A 23,497-nucleotide genomic window follows, 5' to 3' on the forward strand; every position below is an offset into this window, starting at 1 on the left:
CTATACCTCTGTCCATCATTTGCTCCTCCTCTTCTTCTTCTTCCACATCTCTGTTTCTGGTGCCCTTTTATGCCTACGTTCCTTCTCTTCTTCATTTTCACTTTTATATCTCCATTCTTATAGTTATATCTTTTCCTTTCTTTAACAACTTTCTCCATTTTCCCATTTCTTTACCTCAATCTTTTACTATCTCCCTATTTCACATTTGCACATTCCTATCCCAACTTACCACTACTTCCCTTGATTCTTAATACCTCCTTTTCTCAGCATTCTTACTTTTCTTCAACTGTATCTCACATCCTGATTTCTCTCACACTCAATCTTCTCTATCTACCTACTTCCCTTAACTTTCTCCCTCACTCTCCCCTCCTGACATGCAGCCACATCCTCCTCTCTCATATATCTATAGCTTCCATATTTTTACATTCCTCTTTCCCTTTTCCCCCTTTCCTACCCTTTTCACTCCCTCCCTCCCTTACTCCCCCCCATACCTCTTTCTTTTCCTCCCTGTCCCATATCTCCTTCTCTACCCTCTTCTCTCCCTTCCTCTTTCCCTTATCTCTCCCTCCCTCCCTCCTTCCATCCTACCTCCTTGCGCAGGTCAGTACTTGATGCCAGCTGTGCTTCCTTCTCACGCAGTTGTGCTGAGAGCTGTGATATTCTGGCCTCCAGTTCCTCTGCCTCCTGGTCCCTCTCACTGGCTTGTTGCTCCAGGAACTGACGGGATGAACGCAACTGTCTGTCTGCTGCCTCAAGCTGAAGGGAGAAAACACTCTTGGCAAAATGTGATTTAACGTTCTGGACACAACTGATCAACTTCAGTTCCGCCTTTCCTGTCTCTCTTCCTATCCACGACTTCAAGCACGTGTCCAGGTATCTTGGTATAAAAAACAAATCCTCCCATGTCAATCAAAGTATAACAATCTGTTCTCTCCACTCTCTCCCTGCAATACCCACCTGTTGTGTGAGATCATCCACCTGAGTCTTAAGTTTGGCAACTGAAGCATCTGCCTCAGTGACCACGGCACTCACCACACCCTCCAGCTCTCCAACACGCTCTATCAACTCCTCACGACACAGGTTTGATTTTTTCTTGGCAGACAACATTGACCGCACTGGAAATATACAAGACAATAGGTAAAAATATATATATACATAAATAAATAATCCATCCATCCATCCATCATCCAATCCTACTTCCCCCCATGAGGAGCGTAGGAGCCCGGGGCTAGGCAAGTTGGTCCTGACATTTAAGATGAGATAAATACATAAAATCAAACATACTCTACACTTTTCAGATTACAAAAATACAGGGGACAAATGCTGTCCCATAATAAGAAATCTTATCTGTTTCTGACATCTCCTTCATGAGTAAGTGAGAGCAAGACATTATGTGAATGAGTCTCAATTTAGCATATAAAAAAATTACAGCCATTATAATCTTTTTGCCAGAAACTCCCCATTACCTTTCTCCCTGAGGTCCTTGTTGGCCTCCATCTTGGCAGCATAGGGTGAGGTGGCACCTGCACCTCCTTGCCCTCCACCACTCTCCTCAACCTCCTCTAGCTGGTCTTGTGCAACCTGATGATAATACAAACATTTCATAAAACAGACAGATGGAATTTTACTCTTAAAATATATTACCTAGATGCATCAGAGCAGTACACACACATACAAAGTTATAGTTTCGAAACGTGCCGTTCCAAGATAACCCAGGTTAGCCTTGTTCACCTGATTACAATTTTCCAATCTGTATGTCTCCTACATTATTCCAATCAAGTCCTCTAACCCTGAGAGCCCTTCTTATGACCTCATTTCACATTTTCCATGGACTGTCTTCAGTAGCTCTCTGTTTCATTTTCATGTCTGTAAAGTGCTTCTCCCCGTTACTCTCACACATTTTCTTCACAAGTCCAAACCATCTCAGCCTAAGGATGTCATCTTACAAACACTCTCAATGGAAAAGCATCCTCTTAATACTGCATTCCCTCCCTAAGGATTATATTTATATCATGGATGAAAAACACAAAAGAGAATATCAATGTGCCTTAAACAAAAATGAACTGGCAGGGAAGGGATGGCGGGAAGTCTCTTCAGGCCATAAAAACAAAGCCGTAAGAGCAGACTGACCTGGAGTTGACTGGCGAGCGTCTTGTTGGCATGTAACAGCTTCTTGTTCTCCTCCTCCAGTGCCGTCTGCTGATCCTTCATGCCCTCTAGCCGCCCAATCAGCTGGTGCAAGTACAACTGGAGATCGTCCTTGGCTCCTGGTTGGCTGATGGCTCGACGCACACGGTCGGGGTTTGTTGGATCTTTCTGTTTCAGTCGGGTGTAGTCTAGGTCATCTTGGGTCAACAGTTTCTCCAGCTTCTCATGTCCCTGGTTCAGCAGCTCCCTTATGCTCCTGGTCAGGTCACTCAGGTCATATTGGGTCACATCAGGGACATCCGTGTTAGCCTGGGTGGATCCAAAAATGAAAGTCTTTGTCTTCTGTCCTTCACCTGGCTTTTTCTCCCCTTTCACCATCTCTTCTTTCCCCACCTCCTCTCCTTCCTCTTCCCCCTCTTCCTTGAGAGTGGATGTGGAGGTGTCTGAGGCGTGATGTGAAAGTTCAATGGGAGAGCGAACGGAGTGGGGATGGGGCTGAGGCACGGAGTGAGCAGAATGTATGAATATGTTGATCATGCCCGCAGCAGCCTGTAATGATATGGCCAGCTCCTGTGCCTCCTTCTCAAGTGCTGGGAGGTCCACCTTCTCCCAGCGGCCACCCAGCACAGCCAGGAGGTGTGGACAGGAGCGGGCAAGGAGTGGCCGCAGTTGTTGGTCCTTATCCAGATCCTCCAATAATCCCTCACTCAGACCAGTGCTGTCCAGGCCCGATCCACAAGTGCTGCCACCTTCCACTGATCCTGTGCCTGGTTCTGCCACCTCAGCTGGGTCCTGTGTTCCCTCGTCCTGCCCAGCTTCGCCAACCAACCCAGTCGTGGCGGCCTCATCATCCGTAAAGCTGGTATAGTGTCCTCCTTCCGCCCAGCCGTCACCACCATCCTCAGACAGGAAGGATCCATCCAGTGGGCGGGATGTGTGGGAGTCAGGATGGTGTGTGGCGTCCTGGGTGGAGCTGAGGAGTGTTTGGGTGGGGGCAAGGGTGGGACTGACGGGTGTGTGAGTAGGGGCAGGGGCAGAAGGGTGGGCTGGGGCAGGTGAGGGTTGTGTGAGAGACTGAGCCACAGTGTAGTAATGCAGCAGCTGTAGTGTCACCTGGGACAGCAAACCCACCAGACGCTTGTACCAGTCCCTGACAACATACGTACACCGCATCAGGTACATGCCATGCCATTACTGTTGATAATACTTTAAATACACTGCTATTTACAGAATAAACCTTAACATTTTTCCCTTCACCGGATGCAAAATTGCCTCCAAAGAAAGGTAAAGACAGCCAGGCAAGAATGATAATTGCCCTTCTCATTCCTGGCCAGCTGTTACCCTTTGTTTCGAAGCAAGTCTGCAATCAAGGAACATTTGTGCAAGAACACCTGCACACAAATTTGCACCCCAAGAAAGGAAACATGTTAAGTGAAAATCAAACACTGTTACATATACAATAACAGTCCACTTTCACAGACAGGGTCACATCAAACCTATTTTTTCAGAAAATGTATATTTCAAAAATAAATCATGATAATTCTGTCCTAAAAAAAGTAAAGTGAAACCTCACATGGACACTGCATCTCACTACTGCTACATGTTAGGGTCAGCCTTTAATATTCACCAATTTGCGAGGTACAAACACATACTGTAATTATTCCCCGAGCTTAATGGTGCTGGAAAAGGATGCCCTCAAGCAGTGGCACTGATACATATGAGCAGCTCCACAGCCTGGTTGACAAGCTCAACTCTTTCCCTATCCCCTGAAAGGAGGATGGCAAGCTGCAGGAGAAGGGCATCTTCTGCCTGCACTCACTGGCTTCAAATTCAGATATGCCTGGCCTTGCAACACTTACTACAGGTTTAATGAAGACACAGGCAAACAAGTCACATGTTAACAAGGGCAAGTTTCTCACCTGTCGTTGTAGATGCCCTGGAGGTGTCGCTGCAAGAGAGGAGAGAGCAGGGCGTCAGAATCACTACACCCTTTTCTGCCCAAGAGGCCGCCCACCAGCCCGCCCAACACTTGTTCCATCTGATTATATCCCACCCATCCACGCCCACACACACAAGCAGAGAAGGTGGTGGCAGTGGCAGGTGGGGTAGGGGTAGTGATGGGAAGAGAGAGGAAGGAAGGAAGAAAGGAAGGATGTAGACAGGAGGGAGGGAGGGAGGAAAGGAAGGAGGGAAGGATGTAGACAGGAGGGAGGGAAGGAGGGAAGGTAGGATATAAGGGAGGAAGGAAACAAGGAAGCATGGATGGTAGAAAGGAAGAATCAGGAGATGATACAGAGGAAGAAGTGGAGGTTAAGACAGGAAAAGACAAAGGAATGAGTGGTGGGAAAGGAAGCAATATGGAATGCAAAAAATGGAGGGGATTGGAAGGAGTGAGGTTTCAAGAATGAGTGATATGAAACAATGCAGGAAGGAGTGATAGGAAGGGAGGAAACATGGACAAGAGTGACAAAAAGTGGATAGGGCAGGAAGGACAGAAAGAAGGGAGAGGAAATGGAAATGAATGAGGAAGGAAAGGAAGGAACAGACAAATAATAGAAAAAGGAAGCAGAAACAGCAGCCAGATGGGTCAGGGATAGAGGAGGGAGGGACAAGGGTGAAGAGCAGTTAGTAAATAATCTCCCAAAATGCACCAGGCTGGAGTGAAATACAAGACATGCTGTACAGAGAAACAAATACTATACAGGTCAACACTACACTATACAGGCCAAGTTACCACCTAGTAGATGGGCCAAAATGCAAGTTATTCTACAGCACTACAGCACATAGTAAAAGTGGCATAGGAGGCTTCAGAGCACCCCATCCCTAATGATTAACTTTGTATATTACAACCTTAAAATTCTCTTGTATGCTAACTGCGTCCCCATAGTTTGTATTAATATTATACAAAAGGATACTTAGGTGTAATGCGCAGAATAAATGGCCAAGGAAGAGGTGATCAATATTTCCAGTATTTACAATATGACCCTGGCTTGGGGTTGAAGTCTTGTGGGTTTGAGGATTCCAAGCTACCTCTTCCATATCTGTCTACTTCTATTTATGAAATATTAATCTCTTTGATAAGGTGATTTTCTTTTTCCTTATTATTCATGCATCTTCAGACAACTGGAAAGACTTTTTGAGCTGGAGGGGTTAGATATTATCTCTTTTCAACTCATGAATTGCAAGAGGCCTCTCTAAAACTGAAAAAAATTATCTGGGAGTGACAGAATAAACTAACAAGATCTCATCAGCTTGAACAGGTTAATACAGTATCCCCTTGTATTTTTTTTTTATATATATATTTTTTTCCAATGCAACTGGGTCCTCCTATACTCTGAGTCCTATGGGGTCCTCATAAGGTATTAAAGGATTAGCTTTACCATTTTTATATTGTACACTGATATCTCTACAGTACGCACTGGCTGGGCTGCTGGCTTTAAGTGAGTTGACAAGTGGCTTGACATGCCAAACAGTCAACATACAAATTTCCATAGTGATCTATACACAATGAAATTTATGATGAATATTATTTACTTAGAGACAATCCATATCCAAATTACTGGACAGTGTTAAAAGATGTTAATATTACAAGAGAGACCAGTAAGGTGCACAAATACAATATATCAATACGGATGAGGTGCCACTGAACCTACTAAGCCCACAAGAATGCCTCTATTCATGTTAGTAATGGATTTCTATACTGTACACGAATTACAAGCTGGTGACTGGTGTAACATCATGGTAAAAAATTATAAACATCATGGTAAAAAATCATAAGAATAACTAATATAATGTAGAGTCTTGGTAACCTACTGACAACCACAGAAAAAATAAATAAAAAATGGTATAAAAACTAACAAGGAGTCAGGTTATACATTATATAAACTAAAGGAACAAAATATGCCAAAAATGACAGTGTACAGAAAGTTCTCATTAGAAATTGCCTATCCTGACATTCATTTTTGCTCAAAAGTCTAGGGGATGTTACTGATGACTTGCCTCAGAAAGTTTCATTACTACCTTCAAATCAAATCTGCCACTCTATCCTTATTTGTTGCACCAGCTGTAGGGAAACAGCTGTGATACTCAGGAATACATGTGACTTATCGTACAATGAATACTGTCTGAATAACACTGCTGTTCTGTACTGAACTGTCAACCAAAAGTATAAGCAATAATATTTATAATTTTAGAACACCGATGGAGTGCTAGTCGCCAAAGCTCCAATGTGTTATATACTTGAGCTTGTGTTAATCATCATCATTATTTTCACTACAGGCAGCACGAAACCACAAGAAGAGGTAATAATGGTTTCTCTCTGTAGTGATAAATACTAGACATTACACTTTTACCATTTGCACCAAACCTTTATGCTGCATTAAGGGTGAGATCCACAATGTTTGCAATTTTTTCAGTTTGGAATTTTGAGCTAGTTATTGTTTTCTTTATAATGAAAAATACTGTGTATACACTGTACTACAGGTATGTAAGTGTGAAATTTGAAGTGTGTGGTACAAATATTAGCCAAGTACCTTTCCCTCTCTAACAGTTGCCAGGGAAGTTTTATCCTTACGGAATGCACTGCAACAGCGTGCTTATGCATAAAAGAGTGAATTATTACATATATTTACATGTTTGACATATACATTGTAGATTAATGAAAAATTAGAAAATTATTTGCTTAGGCAGATGAGAACTTACTGAAGGGAGCTTCTGTTCTGAGAAGTGTATTCCTAAAAATAAAATAGTAGTAATAATGATAATAATAATAATAATAATAATTAATAATAATAATAATTAAAACTTCAATGGCTTCCCCCTTGAGTAAGAATCAGAGCAATCAAAGGAAAGGTTCACAACAAACCATCAGTTTCTGCCACATGTTAAGATCTGTTTGCAGGAAGGGTAAGGAATGGAGAGTCCACCAAACATCAACTCAATTCATCATCAATGAACTCCTTCATTACATAATACTTTCTTTATTCTTGCTATAGTTATACAGTTTTATCCATTAGAGAAGACACCTACTGTAGTGAAGGGTCAAACACACACACCATTAATCCTTTCAATACACTGACATCCTGTCTATTTTCATTCTTACTAAATCAGATAGCTTTATCCATGTTATGAAAGAGCCCTTGTAGTGAAGGAGTCAGGGACATGTTGCTAAATAAATAAAAGTAGAATAATGAACTCAGTCTAACCCATGTGAACACAACAAGCTCAAGGGGAACAAACTGCAAACTACCACGACCCCACAGTAAAGAGTAATGAACCAGTATAAACAGAGATGGGACAATTTCTGTTGCTGTGGTACATCTATCACCATGCACACTGATCATAAACTCATATAATCTATATAGCTATACTCTATTCACCTGCACTAGGCACTGAATGCTGAGCTATGGCAAGAGAGTAACACTAGAATATGGTGGTAGGCTGGGATGTGCAACTGAATGTAGAACCATAGTACAGTACTGTCATGCCACTGAGCTACAAAAAATAAGCTGGAAAAGCAAGAAATTGTCCACCAAGCTGTGGTGAATGATATATAGCTGTACCCAAGAAGTACTAGAACAACCATGTACTTAAACTAGCCTGGCAAAACAAATCAGCATGATGGTATTTTTTGCACTGCACTTACATTTACACATACTATTTTATTTCGGGAATAAATAGACCATTATCAGCCTTTAAAAAGTTGTAAAAAGGTCACAAGAATTAATTACTTAACGGTACAATAACTCAAAGTGTAACACGTGCACCACAGTGGAAGAAAGTGTCCAGTCCCTGTATATGTGCTATATACTGTAGACAGTTTGTTTTCATCTGACAAAGATCCCTAAACCCTTTAATTTCAGCTGAAGGCCAAGTGTAGTCAGACTGGATGGAAGATATGACTATTAACCAAGGTGACTAATTCCTATCACATAACTAAAGCTTGCTGAATTTTATGTTACCACAACTTGGTACTCAAGGTGAGAGTGTAGCTTAGCTCCGTCGGATGTAAACAAACCAACTACAAGCAGTCTTTCCTACCCACCACACCATAACCCTTCCTTCCCTCCCTCTGGTATCATCAACACTGCATGCAAAATAATTATCATGCACAGAAATCAAATACCACATCAACATTAATCAGTAATTCTCAGGTACATCCCAAGTCCGAGTCGTGTATCAAATCTACCATCATGATGTACGACCCGGTGTGTTGTAATCAGCTTCACTGTGTTGCTTTGTCTCTGTAATCAGTGTTAACAGCTCCTCTATCAGCATGGAAAACACTGCACCAATACACCCATATGTTCACCACACTGAACATGCATTCTACTCAACTAGTGCATCTGTATACAATGCAGACTCACTGATGCTGGCAAAATGGAATGTGCACAAACACTCAACAAGACTCATACTATAACTATCCCACACGTATAAGAGGCTAAACTGAGCATTCAATTTGGCATAAATGCAGGGGCACAGCTATGATTTCTAACCATGGGGTGGTCAAATGGTGGCTGAGCCTAGTTCAGCAGTAGTGCCCCCAAAAAACACTTTAGGGGAGTCTTGGGGTGTTCCCCTAGAAATTTGGGGTGACCAATGGAGTGGTCAGGTATATTTCAAGGGTGACCAGTGCCACCCTGGCCACCAATCTGGCTATGACTCTGGTACAGTGTTCAGTACTTCCATTAAGAGATGCACTGCTACCTATCAACCAATATGTAGATTTTACTACATGCAACAGGAAAGCAAATCACAGTTCAACAAGTTAACCCAACAGTTATGCAGCTTACACATGTTAAACAAACTTACAAGTCAAATGAGATACAGTGCTATACAGTACATTGATTGTACTAAAGACAATGATTCTGCAAAGTACTTGATACAGTATAATACTGTAAAGTATTTTTTAATGTCTTCATTATGGATAACATATCACTCTAACTCCATAGATTAAGAACAAACAGCACTGTCTCTGTGGCTGATGAAAAAGTGTGAATCAGGATATAGAAGAGCTGTATGTGGATCATAATATATCTGACCTAAACATTCAATCATGTCAGATGTAATATTACATACAGCATTCAATTATACACACACACACACACACAAACACTTTCATACATAGATATCCATATACAGTAGATGTATTAATACTGTACACACAAAGACATACACAGCCACATAAACACATTCAAACACACACTCAACCATGCACGTGAATGTTATGTAACATTACAGGTACTGAGTAACACCAGATTTTCCACTTTAAATTATATAAAGTGCAGTTCATAACACTGTGCTCCATTTTTATCCTCCAAAACACAGACACACCAAAAAAATCACCATGTCACCCAATCAAACACTCATAAACATTTCAGTACCTTGGTAACCTGAATTTTGATGTGTTCGAGCTGAGATGTAAGCTGACAAGAGACGCGGGATCGAGTGGCAAGGTCGTGGCCAACCTGCGCTCTCAGCCTGGCCAACTCACCATCAAGGCTCTCCTGGGGGCCCGAGCCACACACACCAACAGTTAGGTCACGGGTCAACACCACCACCATGGTTAGGTCGGTTAGGTCAAGGGTCACACAGTCCAGTAGAGTCTCATGTTACCTCAAATTTTGATAAGAACTTTTTTTGATGATGTGCCACCCCAAACTAACATCCAAAATACTGTATATGTTAGTGTGGAACATACCTCAGTCATGCAGTCCCAACACAATAATCCAAATTTTGAATGCAGAAAGTAAGCCTGTTTATACAAAGAAAATAGCACATTTCTTATCCAAAGGCACGACCAGAGAAAAAAAAAATCACATTTTTTGCTTTCATATATAAAAACCCTTTAACAGTATTTATGCTTAATATGGCAAGTGTCAAAAATCAATGACAAATATTTATTGACAGTCTTGTTTCACAGTATCATGAATTTAACAAACTGGTAAATTATAAGCCACTCATTATGCATACAGTCAGCATGGGTCTATAAGTCATCTATATACCTGTGCTTTATATTTTATTTCACCAGTAATAAACCTACATGAGGGAGGGTGATGTCGGGAATTCAGCTAACTGGCCGATTCTTCATAGCATTCATACTTTATCATATGCTGGAACACTTGTACTTAATGTAGAACAGTGTATTATATCCATCCATCCAACCATCATCCAATCCTATGCTGCCCCATGAGAAGCGTAGGGGCCTGGGGCTAGGCAAATTGGTCCTGACATTTAAGATGAAAGTGAGTGAAAAGTCATATATTAGGAAAGCTACAAAATTTCTGACGAAATATAATCAAGAACACAAGGATGTCATACACAAATGTCCACCTGGTGGTTTCTATAAAACAGTAACATGAGATTCCACTGAACTTCAACACAGTGGGATGTACTAAGTCAACGGTCAGGCTATCTGCACAGTAACGTGTGTTAGGTCACAGTCACACTATCAGCAAGGTACTGGTAGGCCAAATTAAGTCACACGGTACACAATGAACACACACACAGTATGGTGTTTTGGCAAAACAGTTTTCATCATATTAAGGTTGAAAATACTTGAACTAAACAGCAGGTATGGGTCACAACTCCAAAGGGATAAACAGTTGTATCCCAGTATGTGAAACAAAGGTCATTGTGAGCAAAAGCTTAAGCACCACATGTTAAAACATTAGACACACAGGCCACATCATCAACTGTTGATAATCCAGGAAAGCAGCAACTTTCAAGGTGTAATGATGATGTCATATGTGAAGCCCATGTTTTGCGAATACTGTACCATATAATGAACTTCAACTGTGTTGATACATTGCCATTCTGAGAAAAATTTCACAACAGCTGATCTCCACTATGAAGTGTTCCTGTCAGCAAAAATGAACACCCAGCCCAACAACCACGATACACCTCGCACCAATCATCATCATCATCATCTAATGTAAGTTAACCTCACAACATGTAACACTAAAGCATTCCTAGTAACAGTGATAACATTAGCATTTAAGCAAAAATTTAACTTTCTGTGGCAACTATACTGTACCGTTTGTTATGAGTCTTATGAGAATGTCTTCATCCTAGTCAATTTTTTTCCCTTAAAGTACCAAAGGAATAACATGTCTTTTACAGTATAATTACTTCAGAAAATGAAATGCTGCAAGTGAGATGAGATTATCACTGTATGGGGAACATTCAGTTTCTTTTGGCATTTAGCTCAGCAAAATATTCCCCACATCTGCCCGGCAGTACTGTAATATATGCTAATGATGAGTATGACACCAGACTGAACAACAGTTGTAACTGGCCTCTGATCTCCCTCACAGCAACAATCACTGGCTTCTGGCCCAATGATGAAAAATTCGCAAACACTAAAACATCAGGCATCACAGCCGCCTCACTGTTGGTCTACACCCTGTTTATTACTAATGACTCTTCCTTTCCTTTCCTTCATTTGTAAAATCATCATCATCATCATCATCCTAACTTTTACTTCCAACAATAAGAGCTGCAATTTATACCACCAAGCACAAAACACACACACAACCTCCATCATAATAGATGTAAATAGTAATACTTCCAGAAAACACACACAATATGATGGATAGATGTCGGAACAGGTACAGTATTTTTTATTTTATTCCCTTTACCTACTGATAATTTTATTCAGCCCAGGATAGATTTTTGAAATGAAGGGGTTTGATACAGCCTTCATAAACTCCTTCAATATTAAAAACCTCTCTCATGTTGACGACGATAATCCAGTGGCAGCAAGAGTAAACTAAAAATTACGTCACCTAGGCCTACTGGGTTAAACAAAGGAAATGTCTAGGGTAACCATGCAGGTGCGATGACTCAGCTTCGTGCAGGTCAATAATTACATGTGTGAAGCGTGCACAACTAATTTAAGTTCGCCCCAGGTTAGAACTGCATTCGATCACAACTCTAATCCATCCCCACCTGCCCATACTCCCTCACTCTAACTCCATCACCTCTAACTACAGTCCATTCCAAATTAGGGATAAGGTTACAAACAATGAAGTTACAATATGAGAGTATGGACAGGTGTGGAAGGGTATAAGTCATGGCTAAGTGTAATTCTGCTTATGTACTGAATCAACCAATGAGAGGGGGAATTTCCAACAATGCTACACACACTACCATGCTCTTTAAATATCAGTTAACTACTCATTCACAGTACTGTACAATATAAAATGCTGTGATGCTACAAACATAATGAAACACTGGAAAAAGTATTATTAATTATACAAAAAAAACATTAACATAACAATAATTTAATGCTAAAAGCTTGAGCTGGATGAAACAATGTTATTAATATAAAATAACCATCTAAAAAAATAAAATAACACTTGCAACAAATATACACTGCAACTCAAAATACGTGATCTATCAATCTTGGTGATACGGTACTATAAATTTAGCTAATCTTAGAAGCTTAAACTGTAATTTAATAAAGAAAGGATAAAGCTAGTGAATTAATATAAACACTATGCTTAAAATTACTGTAGGAAGATGTTTTTTACAAGTACATTTGCTATTCATTTTTACATTATTATATTTATAACCATGCACCAAATTTTATTTCAGTATGGACAAGCTAATGCAACTATTCAATCAGTAAAAAAATAAATAAATAATATAAATGAATAAAACACATGTGTAGAGTGATGCAATTCATTCTATACTGCCAAACATTATTAGAGTGAAATGAACCAACAACCTCATCCAGTCCTTCCCTTACCCTCCCTCTCTCCACTACCACACCCTTCTCTACCTGACCTACTCTCCCCCACCTCCCCTTCCTCCAGCCTCCCCTGACCAGATCCTGTCTCTCTCATTCCTCCAACTAATCCTCAAGTTGCCTCCACTCTTCATTTACCCCTGCCTCTCTCCACTGCTCTCCTTCCCCTCCATTTAACTCATTCTGCCTCCCTCCAATACCACCTCCCCCCCTCTCACCACTACACCCCATGTTTCACTACCCTTACCTTCCTTCCTCTCATAACTTCCTCACCCTTCGCTCCATTATCCCTCACTTCCTTCCTCCCTCTCCCTGTCTATACTACTGTCTTCCCTCTCTCTAATACCTCACATCCCCTATAAATTACCCCCTGGACTTCCCTCTACTGACCAGGTCCTGAGTGTCGCGTGCCTCCAGCTGCGCCTCAAGTCGCTTCACCTCTGCTTCCAGCTGCCGCACCACACTCATGGAATCCTCCCTCACCTGGTCCTCACTCACCTCTCTGCCTGGCTCCAACACATACACCTCACCCTGTGCCATCAAGGAAAAGGCTCACCGTTATGATGTGTCCCTAACTGTCCAACTTCGGCAACACATTTCTGAACTTCTCTTTGCTGTCACATGGCAAGAATATTATCTAGAACATACATTGTTGTACTGATGGGTTTAATACATTCAAGTGGTTAGTTACAAAGCAATGTCCATCATTACTTGGCATGGCATGATGAATGAAGAATTCTGTGAGTCTCATGGTTAAGGTTTGCACAGTGATGGACGCGACAATTTCTGTTATACACTACAGACTTAATATTAAAACTGAATATTACATAAATCATCTTATAATGAGGACTTCCAGCACACCATTACCTGGTGTGGGTCATCATGAGTGAGGAATGCAATGAGTCTGTTGGTGAATGCCTGTGTGGCTATGGTGTGGTGGTGCATACGTGCTGCCTGCTCCCGTGCATACTGTTGCAGCAGCTCTTCATACTTCCCATCCACCCACCCTGCCTCACTTGCCAGACGCTCCTCCAATGCACACACCAGCTCACCTCCACATGACAGCGCTCCTGGTGCCACATATAGGATGATTGGTAATGGAGAGAAGAACACTTATTACCTCTGCTAAAGAGGTTATGTTTTTGCCTGATTTGGTTTGCTTGTTTGTGTGTTTGCCTGTCTATCTGTTAGCAGGATTACTCAAAAAGTTATGAATGGATTTTGCTGAAATTTTTTGGAGGGGTAGGGTATGGGTCAAGGAACAATCAATTAAATTTTGGCTGTGATCTGGATCATCACCTGGATCCAGAACTTTTTAGTTATTTGTTCACATGATATCTCCACATGTTCTCAATGAATTTCAATGAAATTTTGTGGAAGAGTGGGTCAAGCGCCAAGAAAAAATTGATTAAATTTTGGGGTGGATCCGGATCCGGATCCTATTTCCACAGATCCGGATCTGAATCCTTTTTAATGCCAATGGCATTGGCAGAGGTAAGCGCTCTCTGAGTGCTTTCTAGTTACTACAATACCTTATCTATTACTGGGTTGTGCTATATCATTACCATCACCATTATCACTCAACTTTTCACATAACTGGGGACACAGGAACAAGAAGATAGAGAATTATAAAAAGTACTAACAAAATTGGTGGTAGGTAGGGGCGCTCCACCATCCACTTACTCGATGTAGTACTGCTCTTGGGTGGTTGCCCTTTCCTCCCTTCCTTCCTCTTATGTCGTATTTCCTACATTCTTTCCTCTCCCTTCTGTCTGTGGGTGAATCTACACTGAGTGACAAACCAAGTGGTTTCCTGTACACCACAAAACCATTTACTATGCCAGGTGGCAACCATATAACCAAATTATGGCACCTGGTGGTTTAGTGGGTAATTAAGGCACTTCAACCAGACTGAGCCTGTATTGGTTTATATGCAAGGGATGGTTGGGGTTTATTGCTCATGTAATGCCACTCATGGATAAGTGAGGCTGGTCACTCATCTTAAATGTCAGGACCAACTTGCCTAGCCCCGGGCTTCTACGTTCCTCAAGGGGCAACACAGGTTTAGATGATGGATGGATGCACCAACAAAATGCCTTGTAAAATGGATACACAACAATACTGTACACTGTACTGTACATAAATAAATACCGGATCCAAATTCAAATGCAAGTAACCTCACATGTAAATTTATGGGTTTTAAATATGGTTCCTAAAATATACAACAAGTAACTCTTATGGAAAGACATCTTGAACAATAATACTTGTTTCACAATGAAGACTTTTTGAAGAGGAACAGCAAAGCTGGTGTGAGAAAGCACGGAAATACATCACTTGTACTTTTCTCTCTCTCTCTCTCTCTCTCTCACACACACACACACACACACACACATAATACACAACTGATATAGTGATCTTTACTTAAAATGATAGAAATATTACTTAACATCATTATAATCATCTCTGACATATTGATTCCTTGTAGGAGGCCAAACAGAGGATGGCCATGGCAGAACCACTCTCAGGCTATGGTGTCAATACACACTTCACTCACTCATTCAGTCACTCTTCTTTCTCTAATGAACTGCATAAATCATCATACACAGAAAATACTATCCCCAACTACAGTACTTAAGACAACCATGACAGCAATGATGGTATTAACTGACGTCGTTACCTTTGAGTGATCTGGTGGCAGCAAGGCGGTGAAGGTACTCCTGGCACAGTGAGTGTAGCTTGGCCTTGTTGTCCTCCAGGATGTTGTGCACCACTGTCTTTTGGTTACGCAACATCTCAAGCTGGATCCACAAAACATCATATAACATCCCCTTAGACAGAACAATATCACATACTGCAACATCTCAAGATGAACACACAAAATTCACATATCACATCACTACCTTCCTTTCAACCCCTTTAATACAATGATGTTTACTAAATTTTATTCTTGCTATCCCCAAACAACTCTGTTCAGCTTTGGAGATATGTTTCAACCTGGTCCTCCTTGAGGAAAGATCATCTGGTGGCAGCAAGAAAAAACAACAAAAAGATGTCATCTCAGTGAAAGAATTAAATTTCCTAGCAACATACCTTCTCAGCCTCGGCCTCTCGATGGATTCTGTTACTCATTTCACAGAATTCCATGACAAACTCTTGCTGTGTCTGTGAGAGCTGGTGTGAATCTCTGGGTGTCTTGGTGCCTTCTTTCACCTCCCTGCCTGTAGGTGATGTTGGTGCACTCGAGTCTTTGGCATCAGATTCTGCAACACGGGGAGTGGAAATGATCTTTCCTTCCTCCCCAGTTTCACAATCAGTTACTTGGTATTCTACTACGTTCTGTTTCTTCTCAGGATCTTCCCTCATAACTTGACAAACCTCCTCCTCCTCCTCCTCTGTACACATGTTTTGGTGTTCAAGTGATGTTAAACTGTCACGTCCAGTATCAGTGCTTGTTTCTTGGGCTAGCAATGTACTTCTACTGCTCTCATCCTTCTCTGCTTCTCGGCTCACAGCTTTAATCTGAAATAATACAGCATATATAGTATCTCAACATTAATACAACATCTACATGCAACTATGCCTATTGTTTAATGGAATCAATTTCATGGCTGTCTCCTTGGATGAATAAAGTTGTCTCATAATTGAGGGGAAAAAATATATACGACAGCAGGAGCAATAAAACATGGGAATTTATTAAACTGAAGGAGGTAACAATGCTTGTGGATGGTACCTTAATCAGAGAAAACTTGGTGTCTACTCTAGACTCACTGGCTAAAATATTCCTCAATAACTATGACAGCTTCCCATGCACAATGGTTTTATATAGTCATCATTAACCCCACTGGTACAAGAAATCCTTCTTAAGCTACAGAAAGTCTTCTTAGCTAGATACAGTAATATTATCTGGTGGTGGCCTGATTAGAATGAAAACTACATCATTGGACTGAAAGGGTTAATAAAGACAAGCTAGAGTTAAGACGATAAGATAATACTAACCGCTTGCTCCACCTGCTGCCTCAACATCACCACTCGCTCCTTCACTGCACACTCCAACTCTGCCTCAAACTCTGCAACAAAATTACAGCCGTAAGTAATACACTCCCTCCCTCCCTATATCTCTCCATTCCCTCCATAACTCCCCTTTTCCCTCTCTCTTCCTGTTCCTCCCTCATTCTCTTCCACCCCATTAACCTACCCCTTCCTCATTCCTCTCTTTTCTTCCTCCCCTTTCCTCCCAACCTCCCTCTCTCACCATCCCTCTTTCTCTTCTCCTGTGCTCCTCTACTCCTTCCTTCTTTCCTTTCCTCCCTTCCCTTTCTATACCTTATTTCCCAATTTTCTCTTCTCTCATTTTTCTACCTCTTCCTACCATTTTCTCCTCCCACCTTCCTCTGTCCACCTCTCTTTCCCTTCCCCTCTCCCTTCCATCTAACACGGTCTCTCTATTTCTCTTCTCCCATTCTCCCCTCCCTCCCTCACTGATTTCCTACCCTTCATCTCTCTCTCATGCTCTTCCCCTATCCTCCTCCAACTATTGTACCTCTCCTATCTGTTTCTCACCTGTAGCTGCCTCCACCAGTGTCGTGCGAACATCAATGAGTTGTGCCACTTGGTTTGCCCAGTGTTGCAGCTCTTCACTCATCCCAATGGTCAGTGTATCATGTGGCAAAGAATCCTGTGGCTCTGTGTCCGATGGCAGAGAGGTTTTTGCTTCTGTTTCATGTGGCAGAGATTCATATGGCTCTGTGTCACGAGCTACAGATCTGTGAGGTTCTTTGTCATGAGGTTCTTGGTCATGTGGTGGCCAAGTCTTTGGTTCTGTGTGCTGGAGTCCTGGCTTGGAGGGTGTTGCGTCAGATGGCTGGGCATCTGAGGAAATAACACCAGGCACTTCCTTGTCAGAAAGAGTCATGTCCATCTGCTTGGTGTCACATGGCATATCGAAGCAAATTACATCATAATGAACGGCTCTGAGCTCACTACCACTAACAGTATCTGGTGCGGTGCCTTGCGGTACAATTTTGGTGGTATATGGTGTTGTGATGCTAGGCAGTATGGTGCTGGGGTAGGTGATGTGGCGCAGTGTGGTGGTGATGGTTTCATCCAGTGCTGCCACAGTTTTCTTCACTACACTGCTGTAGTTGCCACACACTCCCTGCAAATAATTTGCCTTAAAAATCCTCTGACTGGTGCTGGAGTGAAGCATAATCATGTGATGGCAGCAATGTAATCACGCAGCAAAGATTCCTAGCTATACAAACACGCCTCAACTCTCTGACCCCCAGAAGGAGGATGGTGGACTGCAAATGATTTCAGCCAGTAGTCCACTAAGTTCATGTTCATAAGAGCCTGGGGCAACAACAACAACAACAATTAACATCTTCTGGCAGCTCACTGCTTTCTCAGCTAAATAAAACGGACTAGTACTGTATCTGTCAAATAAAAGTATCCACCCCTGTTCTTCCATTCAACTTGCACTAGAAGGCAGAACTTTCACTATCTTTCAGCCACTGCTTTATTCTTTCTCCATAATAAGAACATAAAGGCATTTTTTTTTTTCTCTCTCTCTCTCTCTTTTAAATGCTTTGGACTCTCCCTCCCCACTCTCCCTTACTCCCACACATACACACACCTATTTTACGTATAATGCAACCATATTTCCTGCAAGCAATTTACATAATTTTAGTACTTATACTATTTGCATAAATAACAACTGAGAATATGGACACTCCTGCAGCAATACACAGGTGAGAAAGATGTGATATAGTTCTCTTACATTACCTGGCCCTGAGATTTGTCCTTTTGCAGCTTATTTTACACAGCTCTGGGGCAGAATAGGACAATGCTATGGCTCTATGTCCATCCCATGGCACTTTTTCACTTTTTGCAATAGTACTGTATTATATTCTAGTGTTATCTACTGCAAAAGTATACTGGTAAGGAAGAAGTGCTAAAGTTCTTTCACCTAAACTTGGCTAAGATATTTGTCCTTTTATAGATTATTTCATGCAGCTCAGTGGCAGAATAAGACAATGCTATGGCTCTACATCCTTTCCATGACGTTTCTTTGTGACTCGCATTATATTTTACTCTTAGTCTATCATTACATCCCAGCATCCAGGATAAGTGGGAATTTGGGGGCCGGGTTAGATAATAGGGGTACAGTGAACCTCCCAAGCCCCTGAAAACATAACCCATGAGAAAACAATTAAAAACAAAATAGGATAGGAAGGGGAGGGGAGGGGAGGGGTAGGAATGGAATTGCAGGGAGGGGAAGGGTGAGGAAGGTAATAGTGATGGATAGGGATAACGGGGAAAAGAAGGGAGAGGAGAGAAGGGAAGGGAAGGGATGGAAGGAAAGGTGAAGTGAAGTGAAGTGAAGGGAAGGGAAGGAAAAGAAAGAAAAGGAAAGGAAAGGAAGGGAAAGGGATAGAAATGGAATGGAATGGAATGGAATGAAATGGAACGGGAGGGGAGGGCGAGGGATACGCATGAAATAGAATGGAATGGAATGGAGTGGGGGGTGGGGGACAAGATGGGAAGGGACAGGGGAAAAGAGAAGGGAAAATTGAAAAAATGAGGAGAACGGCACACAACACAGCCACAAAGGGGAAGGAAGGAAAGGAAGGGTAAGGAAAAAAAAGGAGAAGATGGGTGAAGTGAGATGAGGAGACAGGAAGGGAAGAAGGGAAAGGAAGAAAAGTAAAGGGAAGGGTAGTGGGGGGGGAATGAGGGGGAAATGGGGGAAACCAAGCAAAATGAAGGGGACAGCACACACGATAGATAAGGAGAGGGGAGGGGAGGGGAGGGAGTGGGGGAGGAGAGGACAGACTAGGGGATGGGGGAGGGATAGGGGGGGAGGGGAGGGGTCAAAATACAAGCAGAAAGGATAAAGAAAAGAATGAGAGATATGTGATGGTGAGAGAAGGGAAGAGAAGAGAATAAATGGTAGAAGGAAGAGGAAGGTGGATGAAAAGTGATGATATGAGAGGGTGCGGAAGGGGAAGCTGAGGTGAGTGATGAGAACACCACACTACATGACACAGGAGACGAGAGGGGGGGAGAGGGAGGTGAGGGGAGGAGAGGGAGGTGAGGGGGAGGGAGAGGGAGGTGAGGGACAAGGGGAGAAAACAGGGTGGAGGAAAACCACTAGACTCAAGGGAGGAGAACAAACAAGGGAAGAGGAGGGGAGAGAAGGTAAGGGAAGATAGATGGGAGAGGAAGGGGAAGGGGAAGGGAAGGTGGAAAGGGAAAAGGAAGGGAAGATAGAAAGGGAGGGGAAGGAAGTGAAGAATGAAAGGGAGCAAGACGGGAGAGGAGAGGGAGAAGGAAAGAGAGGTGAGAGGGAGAAGGAAAGAAAGGTGAGGGGGACAATGAAAGGGGGTGAGGGGGACAAGGAAAGAGGGATGAGGGGGAGAAGGAAAGGGGGTGATGGGGAGAAGGAATGGAGGTGAGAGGTAGAAGCAAGGGGGTGTGAGGGACAAGGAAAGAAGGGTGAGGGGGAGAAGGAAACAGGGGTGAGGGGGAGAAGGAAAAGGCGGTGAGGGGGAGAAGGAAACAGGGGTGAGGGGGAGAAGGAAAGGGGGGTGAGGGGGAGAAGGAAAGAGGGTAAGGTGGAGAAGGAAAGGGGGGTGAAGGGGAGAAGGAGGAAAGGGGCATGAGGAGAAGGAAAGAGGGTGAGGGGGAGAAGGAAAGAGGATGAAGGATAGACGGAAAGGGGGTGAGAGGGAGATGAAAGAAGAAGGGAGGAAAAGGGAAGAAGGAAGAAAGGGAGGGAAGGGGGAGAAGGAAGAAAGGGAGGGAAGGGGGAGAAAGGGGCAAGAGGGAAATGGGAAATGGATGGAGTAAAGGGAATGGGAGAGGTACAGGGAAAGGAAGAAGGGGTGGGACTGGGGGAAAGAGTGGTGAGAAGGGGAAAGGCATCCGATGGGGAGGATAAGGATGAGGATGACAGGGAGGGGTGAGGGAGGGAGAGGGGGAGGGGTGAGGGAGGGAGAGGGGGTGGGGTGAGGAGGAGGGAGGCGAGGGAGAGGAGAAGGGGTGAGGCAGAGGGAGGAGAGGGGGAGAGAAAGCAACCAGCAGGGGGAGGAGGGAGGGGGAGGGCGAGGGGTAAGGGCAATATTCAGACAGTCTTGAAGAGGAACATCTCTACCAAACCACACCCCTACCTTTTCTCCCTCACACCCTCCTTCATTTCATACCTAAAATCTTTTTCTGTCTTCTCTCCCTCCTCTTCCCTTGCCCTCTCTTCCACTTTGCTTTCTACCTTCTCTCGTCTTCCCTTCCCCTTCTTTATCTTCCTTCCCTTCTCTTTTCTTTCCAATCCTTCCCTCCTTTCTCCTCCTCCTCACCCCTCTCTTGTTTTCTTCCCTTCTCGTTCCTCCATTCCTCTACCCTTTTCTTCTCTCCATCTCACTTTTTGTCTTTCCTTCCTCTTCTCCCATCACTCCCACTTTTTTTTTTTCTTTCCTTTAATGTCCCTCCCTTCCTATTCCCCCTCCCCAATCTCACTCCCATTCCTTCACTCTCAATCCCACTCCCACTCCCTCCCATTCCCTTACTCACTCTCACTCGCTCCCATTCCCTTACTCACTCTCACTCCCTTTCCCTTACTCACTATCTCACTCTCAATCCTACTCCCCCACTCTTATTCCCTCATTCTCACCACCAACCCCTCCCTCATTCCCCCTCCCACTCCCTCACGATGACCTCCACTCCCTCCCTCACCCTCCTCCCAGTCCCTCCCTCTCACTCAACGTAGCACTTTTTCTGCCCATGAGTGGCGTGAAATAAGACGCAAAAGGACGGCATTCTGGGCCAATACACGGTAAATATTCAATGGCATTATATACATTTTATTATATTTATTTTACTGCTATGCTCAGACGGTTCTGCTCACATTAAGGCACATTTTTAGAGCAGGAGGGGTTAGATAAAAGCCTTCATTAACTTCTTACTGACGGATTATCCCAAGATGAATAAAATCGTCCGGGGAATGGCCAAAGTGTGTGTGTGTGTGTGTGTGTGTGTGTGTGTGTGTGTGTGTGTGTGTGTGTGTGTGTGTGTGTGTGTGTGTGTGTGTGTGTGTGTGTAATAGGTTTTTCAGTGCACCAGTTACAACAATTGGCCAACCATGTATATACTGTAAAAAGCCTGGTTACATAACATCAATAAATATCCTTCCTTTGGTTTGCCTTCGTATTCTCTCTCTCTCTCTCTCTCTCTCTCTCTCATATGGCCTTCACTTTCACTTTCACCGCTTCCACCATCCTCTCTCTCTCTCTCTCTCGACTCTCCATAAAGTTGCCCTCCCCTTCCTCCAATCACCTCTCATTATTTTACCTCTCTCTCTCTCTCTCTCTCTCTCTCTCTCTCTCCATACTTTGTGTCACCCATCTACATCTGCCTCACTATCTATATCTATCTGTATCAGTATCTATATATTCATTGGTATATGTCAACGTCTCTACGGGCATCAGTCTATTTATCTATCCACACACACACACACACACACTAATGACAACGGCCTAAGAAGACACTTGTTGACACTATGGACAAAAGAATGGGCCAGACGGAAGGATGGGGGAAGGAGAGGAGGAAGGAAGAATGGAGGGAATGTACTAGAGAAGTGAAGGAAGGATGGAAGAGAGACAGACAGAAGAAATGGAAGACAAGGGAAGAAAGGACGGAGGGAATGAATGTACTAGAGAAGTGAAGGAAGAAACAAAGGAACGTAGAAGGGAATGGATGAAAAGAATGGATAAAAGTGACGAAGACAACGGATAAGAGGGGCAGGAAGGAACAGGGAGGATGGAAGCAAGGAAGGAAGCAAGCAAGGAAGGTATATGATGATGGAATAAATGAATGGATACACGAGACGAGGAGAAAGGAAGCGAGGAAGGAAGGATTTTAGTAGGAAGAAAGCAGTGAGGGGGAGAAGGAAAGAGGGTGAGGGGAAGAAAATGGATGGGAAAAACGTGGGAAAGAAGGACGGAAGAAAGTCTGCAATTTTTCTTAAATCTGTATTTTTTCTTAATCCGTTTTTTTAAGCCCAACTTTGTCTTTCAACGCCGTAATTTTTTCTCAGCCGCATTTCTTTCCATGTCTGCAGCTTCTATTTCATTTTTTTTCTTTCGGTTCATATTTTTTCTAAACCCGCAATTTTTGCTGACCCAGCTTTCCCCTTGGACACGATCCTCGTCCAAGGTCACCCATCACTCAAGCAGTTAACGTACAAAAATCAATTCCTTCTTCCTAATAATTGTACACTGAGATGGTTGTAAGTGAAATTGTTTGGGAAGGGGGGGGGGGGAGGTGGTGACAGGAAAGGGTACTTGGGGAGATGCGGAGAGGTAAGGGGGTGGGATGGTGGGGGAAGAAAGAGCCAATATACCCTGTGAAGATGGGCGTTGTGGGTTGGTGGGCAGTGCTGATGATTTATTTAAAGCTTTCACCAACATCAGCTACGGTACAAAATATACACAAGCTGTGCTAATTTACCTGGCTTCTGAACAACGCAGGTAAAACTGAGAGAGAGAGAGAGAGAGAGAGAGAGAGAGAGAGAGGAACAAAACCCAGTCCGCCACCACTGCTCCCAGT

General features: G+C 43.0%; 1 protein-coding gene across 1 annotated transcript in view; it reads right to left on the bottom strand.

The window, feature by feature from the left end:
• LOC145415549 (uncharacterized) overlaps positions 1 to 23,497 on the bottom strand; it is a 113,814-nt gene that overhangs the window by 40,099 nt on the left and 50,218 nt on the right. Inside the window, exons 14-25 of the mRNA XM_080284772.1 lie at positions 17,459 to 18,053; positions 16,895 to 16,965; positions 15,989 to 16,417; positions 15,576 to 15,696; positions 13,766 to 13,968; positions 13,289 to 13,429; positions 9,531 to 9,653; positions 4,068 to 4,096; positions 2,131 to 3,298; positions 1,467 to 1,581; positions 958 to 1,115; positions 589 to 756 (exon numbers count right to left, since the gene is read on the bottom strand). Coding sequence (XP_080140898.1) covers positions 589 to 756; positions 958 to 1,115; positions 1,467 to 1,581; positions 2,131 to 3,298; positions 4,068 to 4,096; positions 9,531 to 9,653; positions 13,289 to 13,429; positions 13,766 to 13,968; positions 15,576 to 15,696; positions 15,989 to 16,417; positions 16,895 to 16,965; positions 17,459 to 18,053 — 3,321 coding nt within the window. The remainder of the gene's footprint in view (positions 1 to 588; positions 757 to 957; positions 1,116 to 1,466; positions 1,582 to 2,130; positions 3,299 to 4,067; positions 4,097 to 9,530; positions 9,654 to 13,288; positions 13,430 to 13,765; positions 13,969 to 15,575; positions 15,697 to 15,988; positions 16,418 to 16,894; positions 16,966 to 17,458; positions 18,054 to 23,497) is intronic.

This window comes from Coenobita brevimanus, chromosome 103, assembly GCF_032717465.1.
Source record: "Coenobita brevimanus isolate Jiangsu-jjx chromosome 103, ASM3271746v2, whole genome shotgun sequence".
In the NCBI taxonomy this organism is placed as follows: domain Eukaryota; kingdom Metazoa; phylum Arthropoda; class Malacostraca; order Decapoda; family Coenobitidae; genus Coenobita; species Coenobita brevimanus.